The sequence below is a fragment of the Amaranthus tricolor genome, chromosome 8, assembly GCF_026212465.1.
Source record: "Amaranthus tricolor cultivar Red isolate AtriRed21 chromosome 8, ASM2621246v1, whole genome shotgun sequence".
NCBI lineage: Eukaryota > Viridiplantae > Streptophyta > Magnoliopsida > Caryophyllales > Amaranthaceae > Amaranthus > Amaranthus tricolor.
This window is the reverse complement of record NC_080054.1, coordinates 14,607,696-14,626,313: the sequence shown is the minus strand read 5'-3', so window position 1 is coordinate 14,626,313 and position 18,618 is coordinate 14,607,696. Positions and strand designations below refer to the sequence as shown.

The 18,618-nt window shown below is 32.2% G+C and overlaps 1 protein-coding gene across 1 annotated transcript; it reads left to right on the top strand.

Moving 5' to 3' along the window:
• The first annotated feature begins 7,445 nt into the window (after positions 1-7,445).
• On the top strand, positions 7,446-10,234 carry LOC130821570 (uncharacterized). The gene is made up of 5 exons (XM_057687361.1): positions 7,446-7,862; positions 8,133-8,293; positions 8,411-8,788; positions 9,041-9,174; positions 10,062-10,234. Exons 1-5 carry the CDS (start codon positions 7,446-7,448, stop codon positions 10,232-10,234), a joined length of 1,263 nt encoding a protein of 420 aa, XP_057543344.1.
• Positions 10,235-18,618: the final 8,384 nt, after the last annotated feature.

The window sequence follows — 18,618 nt, the reverse complement described above, 5'->3', positions numbered from 1 at the left end:
GTAACTATATATAGTCATAGTAACCTTTAATCATAACATAGTATCTTTTTCTAAGAACATAGTAGCATTTACTTTTTGCAACAAAGTTTTTCCAAAATTAAGAAAAGGGAGACAGTAACTATATATAGTCATAGTAACCTTCAATCATAACATAGTATCTTTTTTTAAGAACATAGTAGCATTCACTTTTGCAACAAAAACTTTTCAAAATTACAAAAAAAAAAAAACGACAGTAAATATGCACAATCATAGTAATCTTTAGTCATAACTTAGTATCTTTTTTTTGAAGAACATAATAACATTACCTTCTGACAATTCTTTTTCATTGTTGGAAGTTTTTGGTGAATCTTCCATATTAAGCACTTTTTGTAAATCTCAATCGGAGTCTCTTAATCAAAATCAATAAAGAAAACGAAAATGAAAATCTGACTCTGAGTTTTGAAGATACTAAAACGAAAACGAAAATGAAAAACTAAGAAATCAATCAAAACAAATCTGAATTTATAACATGTACACATAAGAAATCAAAAACAAGTGAAGATTTTTGGCAGACTAAGAAATCAAGAGAAGAGGAAGATTTTCGCAGAAGAAAACGAAAACTAAGAAATGAATCAAAACAAATCGAAAAATGAAATCTATAAAATGGTAAATTTCTAATTTGCATACCTTAATTCAAGAGAAGAGGAAGATTTCGCAGAAGAAATCGAAGGTTTTTCGACGGTTTTGAATGTTTTTCGAAGAGCATAGCTTGGAAGAGAAAGGCGCTATTGTTCTTCAAAAAGACCGAATCAGCATTTTTTTTTACTTGCCCTATTTTTTCGGCTAGATATCCAGACCATTAGATCTTTGAGAAATCGACGGCTCAAAATCCTTCTCACCCTTCTCATTTTCATACCCCTTCTCATTGGATCCCTCCCCATATATATATATATATATATATATATATATATATATATATATATATATATATATATATATATATATATATATATATATGCTAAAAGTATATTTAGTATGTTAATTTAGTAATTTTTGAATAAGTTTAGGAAGTTGGGTGCAAAATTATATTCTAGTGATATTATGTATAATTTATGTTATATATTAGTGCTAGTATGTTTATGAGTTCTGTGTTACATTAAGAATGTTATTATATTTAAGAAATTTTATGTTAGAACTTTTACTAATATGTTTATGTTAGCATTCAAACTAGTTTATAAGGTATATTTTATGAACGTATTTTTTATTAAGTGTGATTATATTATGAATATTATTACTATACTCTATTTTGAGATTTAAGTTTATCCTTAAAGTTATACTCCCTCCGTTTGTTTTTGTTATTCCAATTTGCTTTTTGTACAGTTTTCAATGTAAATTTTAAACTTCAATATCTCTATATACACATAATAAAAAATTATAAAAAATACACAATGAAAGTATACATTAAGACAAATCTTATGAGATTTCACATGGATATATTTTATCTTCTAAATATGTGTCAAAAACATTAATTAAATTTCTCTTTCCTTAAGGTGGAATATTCCAAATGGGAAGAACATTAGAGAACGGAGGGAGTACTAAATTTCTAAGTTATTGCGTAAAGTTTTTATTTTTTTTAAGTGGTTATGTTAATTATTTAAATCTAGGATTTAGTATGATAAATATAATTAAGTCGTTTTTTTATGTGAAAAGGTCTCAAAACACTCATAGGCCATTCGACCACTATCATAAGAAAAAGAGTTTGATTTACTATTTTAAAATATTACAACTATTTTTGTGATAATAATAAAATAGCAATTTAAAAAGATATTTTTGAGAAATTTTTATAAGCTATTAAATATTGAAGTGTTTTTCTTGAATATATGAGATTTCATATAAAAGTAACTTTTAATCACTATTTAGTAGAAATATTTTATCTGCTAACTAATTGACCAAAATTTATGTAAAATGATGTAAAAGTATTTTTAGTATACTTACCGCTCAAACTATGTGTGAAATATTTATTTTGTGAGATTACAAGTTTTACTTGTTTTATAATTAGAAATATTGACTTTTGTGAAAATTATAAGTTTTAAAACTAGAAATATTGATTTTTGTGAAAATTATAAGTGTTAAAACTAGAAATATTGATTTTTTTTGAAATTATAAGTTTTATTTGTTGTATAACTAGAATGTTGATTTTTGCAAATCTAATAAGTTTACTTATTTTTTTTTAAACTTGAAATATTGATTTTTGGTGAATTTGTAGAATTTTGGAAACTTATCCAAATGATACAAATTTAACTTGAATTTTAATTAGAATATTTGATTTTTTATGAAGAGAATAAAGTTTTATTTATTGTAAAGCTGAAAATGTTAATTTTAGGAACTTATTTAAAGAGAAATATATTTTTGTAGTTACTTATGAAAAATATTAATTTGAAGACTATTAATAGAGAGTTAAGTTATTAGTGTGAATTTAGTGAATTATTAAAAATAAAGTTATAAATAAAATTTAATGTGTGAAGTAATAATGAACGTATAAAGACAAAAATTAATTTTACGTTATGATTAAAAATTTTATTAAATAAAAGTGGTTATCACCTAAGTTGATCAAAGTCAAATTGTAGTAATAAAAATGTGATGTACTTGTGTGAATGAATTTTGATTGAATGACTAATATTAAGGTAATGTCAAACCATGGACCGGCATGAAAAATCCCAGCATCCGAGTTGGCTGGCACGTAAAATGTGATGTAAGACAGGGGGTTCGATACCTATCCTGTAGAGCTCGAGCATAGTTGTATTGGAGGGGTGACAACTCCCACCACAGTTAGGGTTTAGGACTATGGTCATCACCTAACCAGACCCTTATATATATCAGGTGGTATATTGTTGCGCTTGTTGATTAGTGATAAACTTGATTAGTGTTGATGCTATGATGCATGGTACGGTTATGAGTATTAACCAAATGAACTTACTTAAGGGTTAAGATTACCGAATTGTATAAGTGGCAGTAACGTACTTCTGTCAGGATTAAGAATGGTATCTTAATGACTTAAAAGTATGTAACAGAAAAATAATATAATAAAAGTATATGGTGGTGTCAATTAATTATAAGTTTGTACTTACATTATTATTTTGTAAATGTAGCGTATAATTTTCGTATTTTGAGCTGGATAGGAAGTTATGTTCTGCGTTAAGCGCTGATCGATTCAATCGGCTGTCATCCGTATCATGGATGACAGCATTTTGCAGGATTTAGTTTCAAGTTCCGATCCAGGCCGCAGCAATTACTATTTATCGAGAATTTAGCTGCTTTTTGTACCTTTATTGATGACTTGATGATGATGTAATTTTTTTTTTCATTTTGAGCAAACAATATTTCTTATCAGATGTAATATATTACTTTTGTTTTAAACAATTTCAGTTTTTATGATTTAAAGTTTTAACAAATCGACATTTTGAGACTTCCGCAATATTTTTGTATTAAACATTATTATTAAATGTTAATTATGTATCGAGATTGGCGTACCTGTTACAAATATATATTTGTCTTTTTATTCATTTTTAACAAATATTTTACTAATTTTTCATTTATAAATTTGAAATTTTGCTGCTACTATGTAGAAAAAAAGAAAAAAATATATGTGACAAACTTATTCAAATATAAATGCTAAGCAAGAACTAAAATATTGATGGAAAATTAAATAATGATGTGAAATCAATATTATATTGATCACTATACTACATATTTTAACTTTGAAAATAGGTGTTTAACAAATATAAATTTGAGGTGTTTAAGAAATAAAAAAGCTACCAAGCTCAAAAGTATTTGTCTCAAAATAAATTAAACATAGAATTATTGACTACATACAAATCCCATCTAGAAATATTGATTTTTGTGAAAATTAAATTTTAAAACTAGAAATATTGATTTTTATGAAATTATAAGTTTTATTTGTTGTATAACTAGAATGTTAATTTTTGCAAATCTAATAAGTTTACTTATTTTTTTTTCTAAACTTGAAATATTGATTTTTGGTGAATTTGTAGAATTTTGGAAACTTATCCAAATGATACAAATTTAACTTGAATTGTAATTAGAATATTTGATTTTTTTTTTTTGAAGAGAATAAAGTTTTATTTATTGTAAAGCGAAAAATGTTAATTTTAGGAACTTATTTAAAGAGAAATATATTTTTGTAGCTACTTGTGAAAAATATTAATTTGGAGACTATTAATAGAGTGTTAAGTTATCAGTGTGAATTTAGTGAATTATTAAAAATAAAGTTATAAATAAATTTTAATGTGTAAAATAATAATGAATGTATAAAGACAAAAATTATATTTACGTTATGATTAAGAATTTTATTAAATAAAAGTGGTTATCACCTAAGTTGATCAAAGTCAAATTGTAGTAATAAAAATGTGATGTACTTGTGTGAATGAATTTTGATTTAATGACTAATAATAAGGTAATGTCGAACCATGGACCGGCATGAAAAATCCCGGCATCCGTGTTGGCCGGCACGTAAAATGTGATGTAAGACAGGGGGTTCGATACCTATCCTATAGAGCTCGAGCATAGTTGTATTGGAGGGATGACAACTCCCACCACAGTTAGGGTTTAGGACTATGGTCATCACCTAACCAGACCCTTATATATATCAGGTGGTATATTGTTGCGCTTGTTGATTAGTGATAAACTTGATTAGTGTTGATGCTATGATGCATGGTACGGTTATGAGTATTAACCAAATGAACTTACTTAAGTGTTAAGATTACCGAATTGTATAAGTGGCAGTAACGTACTTCTGTCAGGATTAAGAATGGTATCTTAATGACTTAAAAATTTGTAACAGAAAGAATATAATAAAAGTATACGGTGGTGTCAATTAATTATAAGTTCGTACTTACATTATTATTTTGTAAATGTAGCGTATAATTTTCGTATTTTGAGCTGGATAGGAAGTTATGTTCTGCGTTAAGCGCTGATCGATTCAATCGGCTGTCATCCGTATCATGGATGACAGCATTTTGCAGAATTAGTTTCAAGTTTCGATCCAGGCCGCAGCAATTACTATTTATCGAGAATTTAGCTGCTTTTTGTACCTTTATTGATGACTTGATGATGATGTAATTTTTTTTTTCATTTTGAGCAAACAATATTTCTTATCAGATGTAATATTTTACTTTTGTTTTAAACAATTTCAGTTTTTATGATTTAAAGTTTTAACAAATCGACATTTTGAGACTTCCGCAATAATTTTGTATTAAACATTATTATTAAATGTTAATTATGTATCGAGATTGGCGTACCTGTTACAAATATATATTTGTCTTTTTATTCATTTTTAACAAATATTTTACTAATTTTGCTATGGTATTTATAAATTTGAAATTTTGCTGCTACTATGTAGAAAAAAAAGAAAAATATATATGTGACAAACTTATTCAAATATAAATGCTAAGCAAGAACTAAAATATTGATGCAAAATTAAATAATAATGTGAAATCAATATTATATTGATCACTATACTACATATTTTAACTTTGAAAATAGGTGTTTAACAAATATAAATTTGAGGTGTTTAAGAAATAAAAAAGCTACCAAGGTCAAAAGTATTTGTCTCAAAATAAATTAAACATAGAATTATTGACTACATACAAATCCCATCTAAAATGTAAATAATATTAGATGATAATAATAATTAGGATAAATACTAAACAAATCAGTTTTGTTCTCCCCTTTCTACTACTCATCATCTCCTTCCTTATTCCCATGTTCCAAATCCCTTTCTCTTTCGCTGCACAAAAAGGAAATTGCAACCTCTGATTCTCGATGAAGCTAGCAAGACCTGCAATCTCTGATTTTCGATAAAGCTAGCAAGAACCTTTCTTCTTCCTCTGAGTCTTTCGAAACACCACAACAATGGCCATCCTCCTCCTTTGATTTTGATTGAAGCACGTGGGTCCTCCCTCCTTTGCTTTCAACTTTTGAAGAAACAAGATCCCTTATTCTGCATCTGATTTTAGAATTAGGGATAAAGCAACAGCAGGTATATTCATCTTGCCTTCTTTATCTGATTTTCGATTTAAATAACCAAACCATAAATCCCTAATTTCATTGAGCATCAAGAACTGAATAACCAAGCTTTCCATTCAAGCCATTCAAAACCTAACTACCATTTCCCCATTTCTCTGATTTTCAGTTATAGATGTCGCAGAAGGCAGTGGCTACTGCCTCATCTTTCCCTTGATTCATTGCCGCCAATTCAGAGGTAAAAATTGTATTCCTCTTAATTATTATTCCGTTTTTCATATTCTTGTCTTTTAATCCTCATAAATATCGAGATTATCAATTTCTTCTATGTTATTATATATTCTTATTGTTACTCATCATAATATTATCCCCACATTGAGATTAACTGGATCTTTTGAGATTTGAGGATTTGTGAAAAACATGAAAGGCGGTTTATTTTGGTTTTTGGTTAAAATCTAAAAATATCCAACGGGTCTTCTGATTCCTTAACTCTTCACCTTTGAGCGAAGAATCATTTTTCGTTCAGCAGTAACCGGCTACGACTACGATATACATCTCTCATTTAAGAAAATTTCACGACATTAATTTTTGTAAAGGTTTTTTTGTTATTCTCCCTCCTTCTCTCTTTACTGATTCATTTCATCTCCTTTTGAAATTAGTTATGCTTGCTTTGTCGATTGAGTTGTTCAGTTTCCTAGTTTGTTTGATATTTAATTGATGATTTTATGATTTTGGGTTGATTGAATAAACTTTGAGTTTAATTTGGCTATAGATAATGAGTTTGTTTGGTTTTTATCCAGTGAAATTATTTAATGTTACGGTTTTCAATTTTTCTAGTGAACAAATCGCAAATTTTCATTTTTGGCTATATTAATACTATAATACAGAAGTAAGGCCATTGATGATATTCATTTCTAGGTCATGCTCGAAACCCAAACATTTTCCCAAGTAACAGTCAAGGTATAATTTCTTTAATCTTCTTCCATTTACCCGTTTTCAAATTAATTTGTCAATTAAGCTACTGATTTCGCCTATAATGCCCTCTTTTATTGCTCTCAAATTCTTAATTTCACTTTCATTTATGATATGTAAATGTCAAGATACTTTATCAAAAACAAATTTCCATGATTTTAGTTCTTAATTGCTTCCAATTTTTTTCCTTTTGGGTTATTGTTTTGGGAATTTTGTCTTTGCCTTTAATATTCAGTTATGCAAGTGGAAAACTTGGTTTTCATTTATCTGATTATCGTGTTCGTGGAATTTTTTTGTGGTATTTAAGTGTTTATCTGTAATGGAATTTGCTGTGTTGGGCGCTAGTAAAGGTAATGCTCACCAAGTGTTGATTTATTAATCCCTAGTTTTGTGTAGAACCCTACGAATAGTACTTACTTTTTTTTTTGTTGGTTTTCCATATTTATAGGTAAATGTCAAATCTGGGAGGAGATGCAGAAGCGTATTCAAGATTTAAGAAATATGAATACAGGGCAAATTCGAGTCTAATTCTCACCATAGATTCACGCCCTAGGGATACACATGAGCCCACTAGGGAGCCAGAGTCTCTCTACGGTAAAATTGATCCAAAATCATTTGGTGACCGTGTTGCCAGGGGAAGACCTCCTGAGCTTGATGAGAAGCTGAAGAAATCTTCAAAGCGGAAAAAGGAGAGGGAGCTACTCTCTGAGCAGGCATCATCAACAAATGGGGATGGTCTTGATAATGAAGTGGGTGTTGCAGTGGAATTTGAGGAAAATGATGATGATGATGATGATGATAGTGATTTAGGTTCGGTACAGGATGAGGAGGAGGAGGATGAAGATCTTGCTGAAGCGTGTTCTTCAGAGGTTATGCAAATGGGAGGGGACCTGCTGGAAGTTACCCACGAGGGAACAAGTGAAGTGAAGCGTTCCAAGATTGACTTGCTGATGTCAAAATATTAAAGGTTCGTAACGGAACCTAGAGAAAGCATCCAAGAGATGTTTACAAGATTTACAAACATCACAAATGAACTTGTCTCTCTTGGAAGACTCATTCCCACCGATGAACAAGTAAGGAAAATTCTAAGGAGTCTCCCTCAAGATGAACGCTGAAGAGCCAAAGTCACAGCCATCCAGGAATCCAAAGATTTTACAAAGTTCAATCTGGAAGAGCTAGCTGGTTCCCTTATAACTCACGAATTACATCTGGGGACAACAGACAGTTCTCGAAACAACGGATTGGCTCTGACAGCAGCTGATCAAGAAGAGTCAGAATGTGATGAAGAGGAGGCTGCCAAGTTGGTTTAAAGATTCAACAAGTTTTTCAGGAACAACAGATACACCAATCAAAGAAACAATAAAGAAAGAAGATCTTTCAATACCAAATCCAACCTTGAATGCCACAAATGTATAAGTACTGATCAGTTCATCAAAGATTGCCCTATGTGGAAAAACGAAAAGGGCAAGGAAAAGGCAAGGGAAATAGGAAGACTACCAACCAAAAGAAATCTTAATAAAACCGACTTTTGCAAAGCCATGATTGCTGTATGGGGAGAATCCGAGAGTGATGCAGAGATAGAAAACCCCGAAGAAGAAGAAAAAACTAATTTATGTCTCATGGCCTCACACGAGAGTAAGAATGAGAAGTCCAAAGGAAAGGAGGTAAAGTCTTCTAATTTATTTCCTAACCATCTGTTTAAATTAAATAGATATAAATTAATTGAGTTGCTTATGGAGGCACATGATAAATTGAAAGAAAGTAATGATAAATGTCTCCAACTTCTCGACAGTGGGTGTTCTAAGCACATGACAGGTGTTAAATCAAAATTTGTCTTACTGGAAACCTATGATGGGGGAACTGTGACTTTCGGTGACAATATTAAAGGTGAAATCATCGCCAAAGGAAAAGTAGGAAGGTCAAGTTCCCATGCAAGTGATAATGTATTTTTGGTCGAGAATTTAAAACATAATTAACTAAGTATTTCTCTGTTCTGTGACAAAAGTAACTCTGTAAACTTCACTTTTGGAAAATGTATTATTTCTAGGAGTGACACAAGAGACACTGTTCTAGAAGGGATCCGAAAAGGAAACACTTATGTTGTAGATATCAACACTGTTCCCAACTCGAGTCTAACTTGCCTTAGTGTCATAGAGGAAGATCCTCTTCTTTGGCACAAACGTCTAGGACATGCTAGCTTTTCTTTGATTAATACCTTAAGATCAAAAGATCTAGTAAGAGGATTGCCATCCATAAAATTCCTAAAGGATGAAATTTGTGATCCTTGCGCCAAAGAAAAACATATGAGGTTGTCCTTTAAACCAAAGAATGTGGTGACCACTTCAAAACCGCTTGAACTAATCCATATGGATCTTTGTGGACCTATGAGAATTCAAAGCCGTAGTGGCAAACGATATGTATTTGTTATTGTTGATGATTATAGTAGATTTACATGGACTTTATTTTTATTAAGCAAAGATGAAGCTTTTAATGAGTTTGTTTCTTTTGCTAATAAAATACAAAAATCTAGTTTTAATCAACTTATTCACATAAGGTCAGATCATGGTAAAGAATTTGAAAATTCAAGCTTTATGAATTATTGTAATGAACATGAAATAAGTCATAATTTTTCCGCACCTGGAACCCCCACAATAAAATGGTGTAGTAGAAAGAAAAAATAGAACATTTAAAGAAATGGCTAGAACATGGAATAAGCCGAGGATGTCAATACTGTATGCTATATTTTAAATCGTGTACTGATAAGACCTATCACTTTTAAGACCCCCTATGAATTGTTTAAAGGTGTAAAACCGAATATTTTCTATTTTTGCGTGTTTGCATGTAAATGCTTTGTTCAAGTTAATGGAAAATGAAACATAGGAAAGTTTGATGAAAGAAGTGATGAAGCAGTATTTCTTGGCTATTCATCTCATAGTAAAGCTTATAGAGTTTACAACAAGAGAACTTTGTGCGTAGAAGAATTCGTTCACATTATTTTTGATAAAACTAACTTTATGACAAGTGACAGGATACAAATAATTTTAAAATAGTTTTTGCAAATTTGGAAGATGATGAAGATTTAACTAAAGAGCAAAATCAAAGAACTGTAGGAGAACAGCTGATTCAAGAACAAACCAAAGTACCAGACGAAACAGAACAACAAGTAAATGAGGACCAGCAAGCCGTTCCCAATCCATCTTTTCTCAAAAATGAGCAAACTGATCCAGTTGAAGCTGAGTAGAATAGCAATCAAGTTAATGACCCTGAGCCTACAACTATTCCCACAAGAGAATTTGTACCAAAACCTTGGAAATATCTAAAATGTCATCCACTTGATTTGACAATCAGTGATTTGAACAAGGGAACACAAACCAGATCCCAAATAAGAAATTTCTGTGCACACTTCGCGTTCCTCTCAACACTTGAATCCAAGAATCACGAAGAAGCTTTAAAAGATTCCGAATGGGTTGTTGCCATGCAAGATGAACTGAATGATTTTGAAAGAAATAAAGTATGGCACTTAAAACCCAAACCAAAAAACAAAAAGGTGATTGGACTAAAATAGGTATTTCGGAACAAATTGGATGAACACGGAATCATTGTAAGAAACAAAGCAAGGCTCGTGGCCAAAGGATACAATCAACAAGAAGGAATTGATTATACAGAGACATTTGCTCCGGTAGCAAGGTTAGAGGCTATCAGAATTTTAATTTCTTTTACTGCTTTTTTGAATTTTAAATTATATCAAATGGATGTGAAATGTGCTTTCTTAAATAGTTTTCTTGATGAAGAAGTCTTTTTGGAACAACCCCCTGGCTTTGAAAATTCCGCTTTTCTTGATCATGTCTATAAGCTTGATAAAGCTCTTTATGGGCTAAAATAAGCTCCTTGGCAATGGTATGAAAGATTATCAAAGTTTTTGATTGAAAATAACTTTGTTAGAGGTAAAATTGACAAAACCTTATTCTTTAAGAATAGAGGTTCTGATATTTTAGTTGTTCAAATTTATGTTGATGATATTATTTTTGATGCTACCAATGAATTGCTATGTAAAGAACTTGCTAACCTAATGAGCACTGAATTTGAAATGAGTATGATGGGAGAATTAAATTTCTTTCTCGGTTTGCAAATTAAACAAATAGCTAATGAAATCTTTATTCATCAACAAAAATATATAAAAGAACTTCTTAAAAAATACGGTCTAAAAAATGCTAAAACTAACCACATACCCATGGCTACAAATGTTAGATTAGATGAAGATTCAAATGGTATTGATGTTAATCAAACTATGTATCGAGGCATGATTGGTTCTTTATTATATCTAACTGCAAGTAAACTCGATATTGCTTTTAGTGCTGGTTTATGTGCTAGATTTCAATCAAACCCAAAAGAATCACATCATACAACAGTGAAAAGAATTCTGAGATATTTGAAGGGAACAAATGACTTGTCCCTATTTTATCCAAAAAGTGATGTCTATGATTTGAAAGGTTATAGTGATGCAGATTATGCAGGTGATCTAGTAAACAGAAAAAGCACTTCAGATATGATACAATTTCTTGGTTCTTGTTTAGTATCTTGGTGTTCCAAGAAACAGAACACCGTTGCACTATCCACCGCTGAAGTAGAATATATGGCAGCAGCAGCAGCAGCTTGTTGTTCCCAAATGCTTTGGATCAAGCAACAGCTAATTGATTGTGTGCCTATTTATTGTGATAATACCAGTGTCATATGCATATCTAAAGATCCAGTGCATCATTCTAGAGTTAAACATATACATATAAGACATCATTTTCTTAAGGATAGTGATGGCCACGGTCCGGGTTGGGCCGGTTCCGTTCCGGTTCCATTTGGAACCTAATTTGAACATTCCGGTTTCGGGCGGTTCCAAACGGTTCCTTGGCGGTTCATGAGGCGGTTCCGGCGGTTCCAACTCGCGGGACGGACGGGTCGGACCATCGGTTCCATTTTTATTTTTCCTTTAAATATAATATAAAAATACTATAATATTGCAGACGTACCTTTGATAATTACTTGATTATTAGCGAAATTCATTGCTTGTCAAGTTGTCATCGTTATTAAATATTTACTAAAAAGAATGAAAAAAATAAATTAATAAGAAACAAATCAACGATAATGTCGATAAAGATGATTAATAAAAAAGAGGGAGAAAATGGACTAGAACCTAGTACCCAAAGTAATACTAAGCTGCCTACGTATCTCGAAGGAATCAAAGCCCACGTAGTTCTTTGTCATACCTTTTATTTGTTGATTTATCGTTGTCCGATTGATCCTATTCGTCTTCGTCATCATCATCTGGTTGGTTAGATTCTTCCGCTGACTCTCCTCTTGACGATGATGCAGATGTATCCATCATCATCCATGGATCATCATCATCGCCTTGATCATCTTCTTTCTTTAGTCCTTGTGTTCGAATCTCCGTTAGATCCCAATCTTTCTTGCAAACACATATTTGAATACTTACGCTTCATACACAACCAAGGTGGCAAATTATAGATCACTAAAAGTACCGCCCAAGTACTATATTGAGAACTAAGATTGCCGAATAGGTTCATTCCATCCGTACACAGTCCGAGCCTTTAATTATGAACCTCATCCCCAAAAGTCTTATGCAACCTATCAATACTCTACCACTCCGGAGAATCAGATGGATGTGTGAGTAAGTGACCTTTCTTCACCCTATCTGCATGCCACCTCAAATTTAACGCATCTTTCTTTATAGAAAACAAGCGCTTGAATCTAGGTATTATTGGAAGATACCTCAACACCTTAGCCGGGGGCCCTTTAGCATCCCGAGCCCTTTACGCTTGTAGCGCAATAACCCACACCTAGGACACTCTTCTAAGTTCTCGTTTTCATTCCGATACAACACACAATCATTCGGACACGCATGAATCTTCTGGTACTCTAAGCCAAAAGGACACATGAGCTTTTTGGAAAAATATGTCGACTTTGGAAGTTCATTTCCCTCAGGAAGCATCTCACCTAACGCTTCTAATCGCATTGTGAAACTAGCGTCACTCCAATTGAACTTTGACTTAATGTTGAAAATTGTCAACACTGTTTTTAGTTTGGTGAACTTTGTACATCCAGGGTACAAAGGCTTTTGAGAAGCTTCTGTCAACAAGTCAAAAACACGAGGATGTTTTCCTAACTCATCCTCGACTCCCTCCATCATCTCATCAACACGATCCACATCCTCATCGACATTCTTTTCATCAGTCTCATACCCATCAATATGATCTACTATATCCTCATTGACATCGACCACATTATTGACGTCCTCAACAACACTTTTCTCTTTGTAAACTCCCTCCTCACCATGCCAAACCCAAACATGATATTGAGGCCTGAACCCACGTCGAAGTATGTGCTCCCTAAGGATATCAACACTATCTACCTTTGATACATTGCCACAACTGACACATGGGCAATAAAAACCAACTCCCCCCGTCCTAACTTGATGTTCAACTGCAACACTACAAAATTCTAATACGCCATCAATAAATTCCGACGATTCAATGCTTCCATACATCCAAGAACGATCTTTTGTCATCCTAATTAGTGTGATTAATTGATTGAAAACAAAATTAATACACAACTTTTAAACATATATACTTATTTATAACAAACATATTTAACCCTAAAAAAATATATACTTATTTATACCAAATCTATTTAACCCTAAATATACATACTTCATATTCTAATTTTATACTTCATACTTCAATATTAAGCACTACATTGTAAATAAAATCATATTCTAATTGTAATAGTTAAAGACATAACTATAACAACAAACCACATTTTTAACAAATTACACAAATATTTAACAAACTAATAACATAAACTTGAATATTGTAAAATTCACAAATAGTAAAAGTTTGCTCAAATAATATCCAGATTTGGCATACTAGCATACAAGCAAAAGCAAAACATATCATTTGCAAATAACAATTCAAACAAAAATTCACTAAATTACTAAATTACATACTAAACAATAAAGATATGAACTTGCAAATTAGTAAAATAAATATAATTACCTTGATTTCGTGGGTTATGTTATCTACAACGAAAAACAGAGAAACAAGATTAGTATACAAACGGTTGCAATAATTTTCGAGTTTTTTCATGAATATCTTGCAAAACTTAAATGCTTAACAAATTAAAAGGAGAAAAAATACCTTAATTTCGTGGGTTTTGAAGATGAACAAGACCAAAATATTAAATTTCGTGGGTTTATGAACCAAGAAGATGAAGAACTTTGAAGAAACTGTTATAACACCGCGTTTTTCGAGTTTGCAGATGAAGATGAAGAACTTTGCTGTTACGTTTGTGAAGATGAAGAAGAGGAACGAAGCAGATGAAGATGAAGATGAAGCGTTTTTTCAATGGGTTTTGAGAACAACCGCAACAATGAATTGAAGAAGTCGAGTTTGTGCAAAAAAATTTGAAATGTCGGGTTTTAATTTATTAAATGTAACGGTTATTTGCTGCGGGCCTTGATAACCGGAGCAATTAAGGTTTGTGTAAGGGTTATTTGCTGCGGTCAAGAGCAAAACCGCAGCAATTATTCTAGGTCAGAAAGCACTCCGCGAGCCGCGGAGATTTAGGCGAGGCGCGGAGTTGGGTCTGTCTGCCTTTAAATTTTTTCTTCACTTTTTTAAAATACTTATTTGCTACGCTCCTTAGCATAACCGCAACAATTAATTGTGCTACTGAGTATTTGCTACGGTCACGCCTTGAAACCGCAGCAATTAATTGTTGTTTTTTTCTTATTCTTTTTCTTATTTATTGCTGCGTATATACAAAAACCGTAACAAATTATACGCAGCAAATACGTTTTTTACCACTAGTACCTGTTAGGTGTTTGATTCCCGAATCATCTTTAGTCGGATGATTATGAGCGAAAGACGAACCACAATTAAACACATGAGCGTTATTACATATTTCTCACATCTTTTTAGAAATAATCAAGGGAGCGTAGACTTGTGACCTCTCTGGTTAGTGGGTGACATAGCCTGTGTTGTAGCTTATCTAGTGATCCCGAGTCGGTGGAACTGGTTGTTCTTGTTGGTATTGCGCTCTCATGAGCCCATTGCATTTGCACAACCATGGCTAGGGAAGATTATTTCCTGTACACAGCTTGCGTTTTATTGTTTTTCGTAGTTAATATGTGTTTTTGCCCCGCGCTTTCATTTTGTCCTGCTAGTTCATTTGCTAGGGACTAGCAAAGGTTTGGCTTGGGGGAGTTGATGTGCTCGGTTTTAGAGCACATTTATCTCCTCATTGTAGTGTCGAGTCTCGCATTTTGGAATACTTTTTACACACTTTACGCATGATTTTACCCTGTTCTTGTCTCCATGGTGTTTTGAGGGAATTTCAGGTATTTTTGGAGATTTCAAGGTATTTTACTTTGCGTACGAGACTTAGATGCTTTGATCGAAGATTAGACACGCGTAGCGAAGCTTTCCCAAACATTCCAAGTCTTCCTCAAGGTCCCCGCAAAGTCCGAAAGGCATCCAAAGCTTCAAAAGACAAAAATAGGCCAAGTAGGAAAGCATTCGGCCGAATTGATGCTCCATTCAGGCGAATGGACATTGATTCGGGCGAATGGCTTATAGCTTCGGGTGAATGGACCTAAAACTTCAAGGAAACGTGCTCGGACTTGCTGGAAACCACGAATGGAGCCCCATTCGATCGAATGCGTGCCCATTCGGGCGAATAGACCTTCAATTCGGTCGAATGGAAGCCCCATACTGCGCAACTTCTTTTCTTTACAAACCAAACTTCGAGGGCTTTTAGGGCATTTTACCCCTTTTGTTTCTTAGCCTATAAATACCCCTTATTTCTGTAAAAGAAGGAATGCCTAGTTTGAGTGCCTTTGTGCCTCATTTTAGAACATCAACTCTTTAATGCTTTCTATAGTTTTTGCCCTAATATAGATTTGTAGTTCTTCATTTATGCTTTCATCTTCTTTCTTTATGTAAGTTTACATTTCCTTTATGCTTAAATGTCTTTCTTGTTTTCATTTATACTTTCCTCTATTGCTTTCCTACTGTAGATTTATTGCTTTATTGTCTTTCAATTCCTTTAATGCCTTCTTTATTGTTTTCTTGCTTTTAATGCTTTCTTTGTTCATTGCTTTTGTCTCTAGTATGTTAGAGTAGTTTCCTTAGGGGTTTTAAGTTAAAGAAACCCTAGGTTTGGTCTTGTTTTCAATGTTTAGGATTAGGGTTGAGGTTGATGATGGTTGTTGATAGATATTTAGTAATTAATATTATTACTCCCTCCTATTCAGCTTATGTGTCCCATTTCCTTGTATGGTCAAGTCACCTTAATTGTCCCATTTTTATTTTTAGTATGGGTTTTTGACTTTTATGCCCTTAGTAATTTTATCCTATTTTCAATTATACCCTCCATTACCCATATTAATTTTCCTCCCTTACATTAAAAAACCCATAATACCACTCTCTTTCCTACCCTTAGGCACTTTTGATTCTCCTTAAAATCCTTGAAAAGTTAAATGGGATTCATAAGGTAAATAGAAGGGAGTATTATTTAATATACGTTGTAGTAAATTATTTATATTATTATTATTTTGTAATTATTATTATTATTATTATTATTATTATTATTATTATTATTATTATTATTATTATTATTATTAATATTATTATTATTATTATTATTATTATTATTATTATTATTAGTATTGTCTTTATTATTGTTATTATTAATTTAAATAATTTATAATTTTTATTATTAATATTATTACTATTTTCTTATTATTAATTTAAATAATTTATAAATATATATATATATATATATATATATATTATTATTATTATTATTATTATTATTATTATTATTATTATTATTATTATTATTATTATTTTCTTATTATTTAATATTAATTTGTTTTATTAATATTACAATTATTTTATTTTATATTTTGTATTGTTATTATTATAATACTAATTATTGAAGTAAATTACATTTTTTTAATAAGCTAATGTATGGTTTATTTCATATTTTAAATTTGTAGGACTTTAAAAACTTAGGAGACAATGTAGATTACTCTGGTAGATTTGTTACGGATAGGGAATTGGATTCCGTAGATGAATTACATAGTTGAGCTGATGAGATAGCAATAACAATTGTTTTTTAATTACACGTGCTTCTTATAAACAAAAAGAAGGACGTTCTAGAGTTAGTTTGTATTTAAGATGTCACCGCTATGGTAATATTAGGGGTGATTTGCATAACCTAGATAATATTGTCCGACCTGGTTCTAAAAGTAGCACATGTCGGTGTAAATTTATGATTGTAGCAAGTAGTCGTAAACCAGGAGAAAGACCTTGGACGGTGAGGGTGTGTCCTGGGGAAAAAGGTAGACATAACCACCGATTTTTAGTGTACAGAGATGGCCATGTAAGGGCAAATGGGTTGAATGTAGATATTCGGCAGCATATACGACAGCTTAGTGATCATGACTTCAATTAGAGAAAATTTTCCTGGTTTTTTTCTAGTATGAATCAAATATACAATATTAGAGATGGAGGGTAGGACTCCCCTTCAACACTGTCTTTATATGGCCACAGAGCATAATTACGTGGTTTGGACAAACTTGGATAGTGAAGGGGATTTGAGCAGATTATTAGTTGCAAATCCTACATTCATCCGTTCTGGAGTACTTTGACGTACACAGAGGTAGGAGATGACACCAACGAAGGAGTACGGCACGCAAACGCCGATGATAAAGAGTACTTTCAATCGTTGGTCGATGAAGTCTTAAAAGCTGATCCGGCTGTTGTACGACGCTTGTCTCAGGTACTTGAACATGAATTACATCCTGATGGAGCCGATATACTTGAGCCTTACGCAAGTCCACCTAGAAAGGGAAGACCAACCACAAGCAAAACCTTTAGAAGAAATAAAAGCGCATTTGAATATAGTAGATCATCTTCTCGTGGTCGTCTAGATCTTCATCTCGCGGGAGATCCAGTTGTAGATCTAGCGGTCGGAAAACACAATCCTTATTTGGAATTAAGTTTAGTTTCAACTTATCCGATACATGACTTTCCTTGCCGTTCTTGAAATTAGTTTGTTACAGCTTAATCTTAATAACCTTATTTTCAATAATTGCAGATGATCCAGTAGGTCGTGATTTTTCACTGTTTCCATGGCCTAATCACATCTCGCACGTTCTCCCTCCTTACTTGTTTGATTGGATTGATGTTATAGGTGATGGTAACTATGGTTTTAGAGCTATTTTCGTCACAGAGTTGGGAGGCGAGGAGGCATGACCTCTATTAAGACGTGTAATGTGCATGGAAATGCAAATGAACAGAGACCAATAGTAAGTGTGTATTTATCGGAGGAGGCGTAAGATAATGCTATATTCAGAATTGTTTCACACAACAATGGACCTGCTTCTTATATTCACTGGATGGAAGCACCGATGGTATTGTACTCTGCAGCAACATATCTTAACATTGGCATTGCTTATTATGGTTTTGCTTACGGTAATCCGATGTACAACTGTTTGGTTCTTTCGTTAAAGAAAGCAGCGGGTGTGCATAGTGTAAATAAAGTTATACA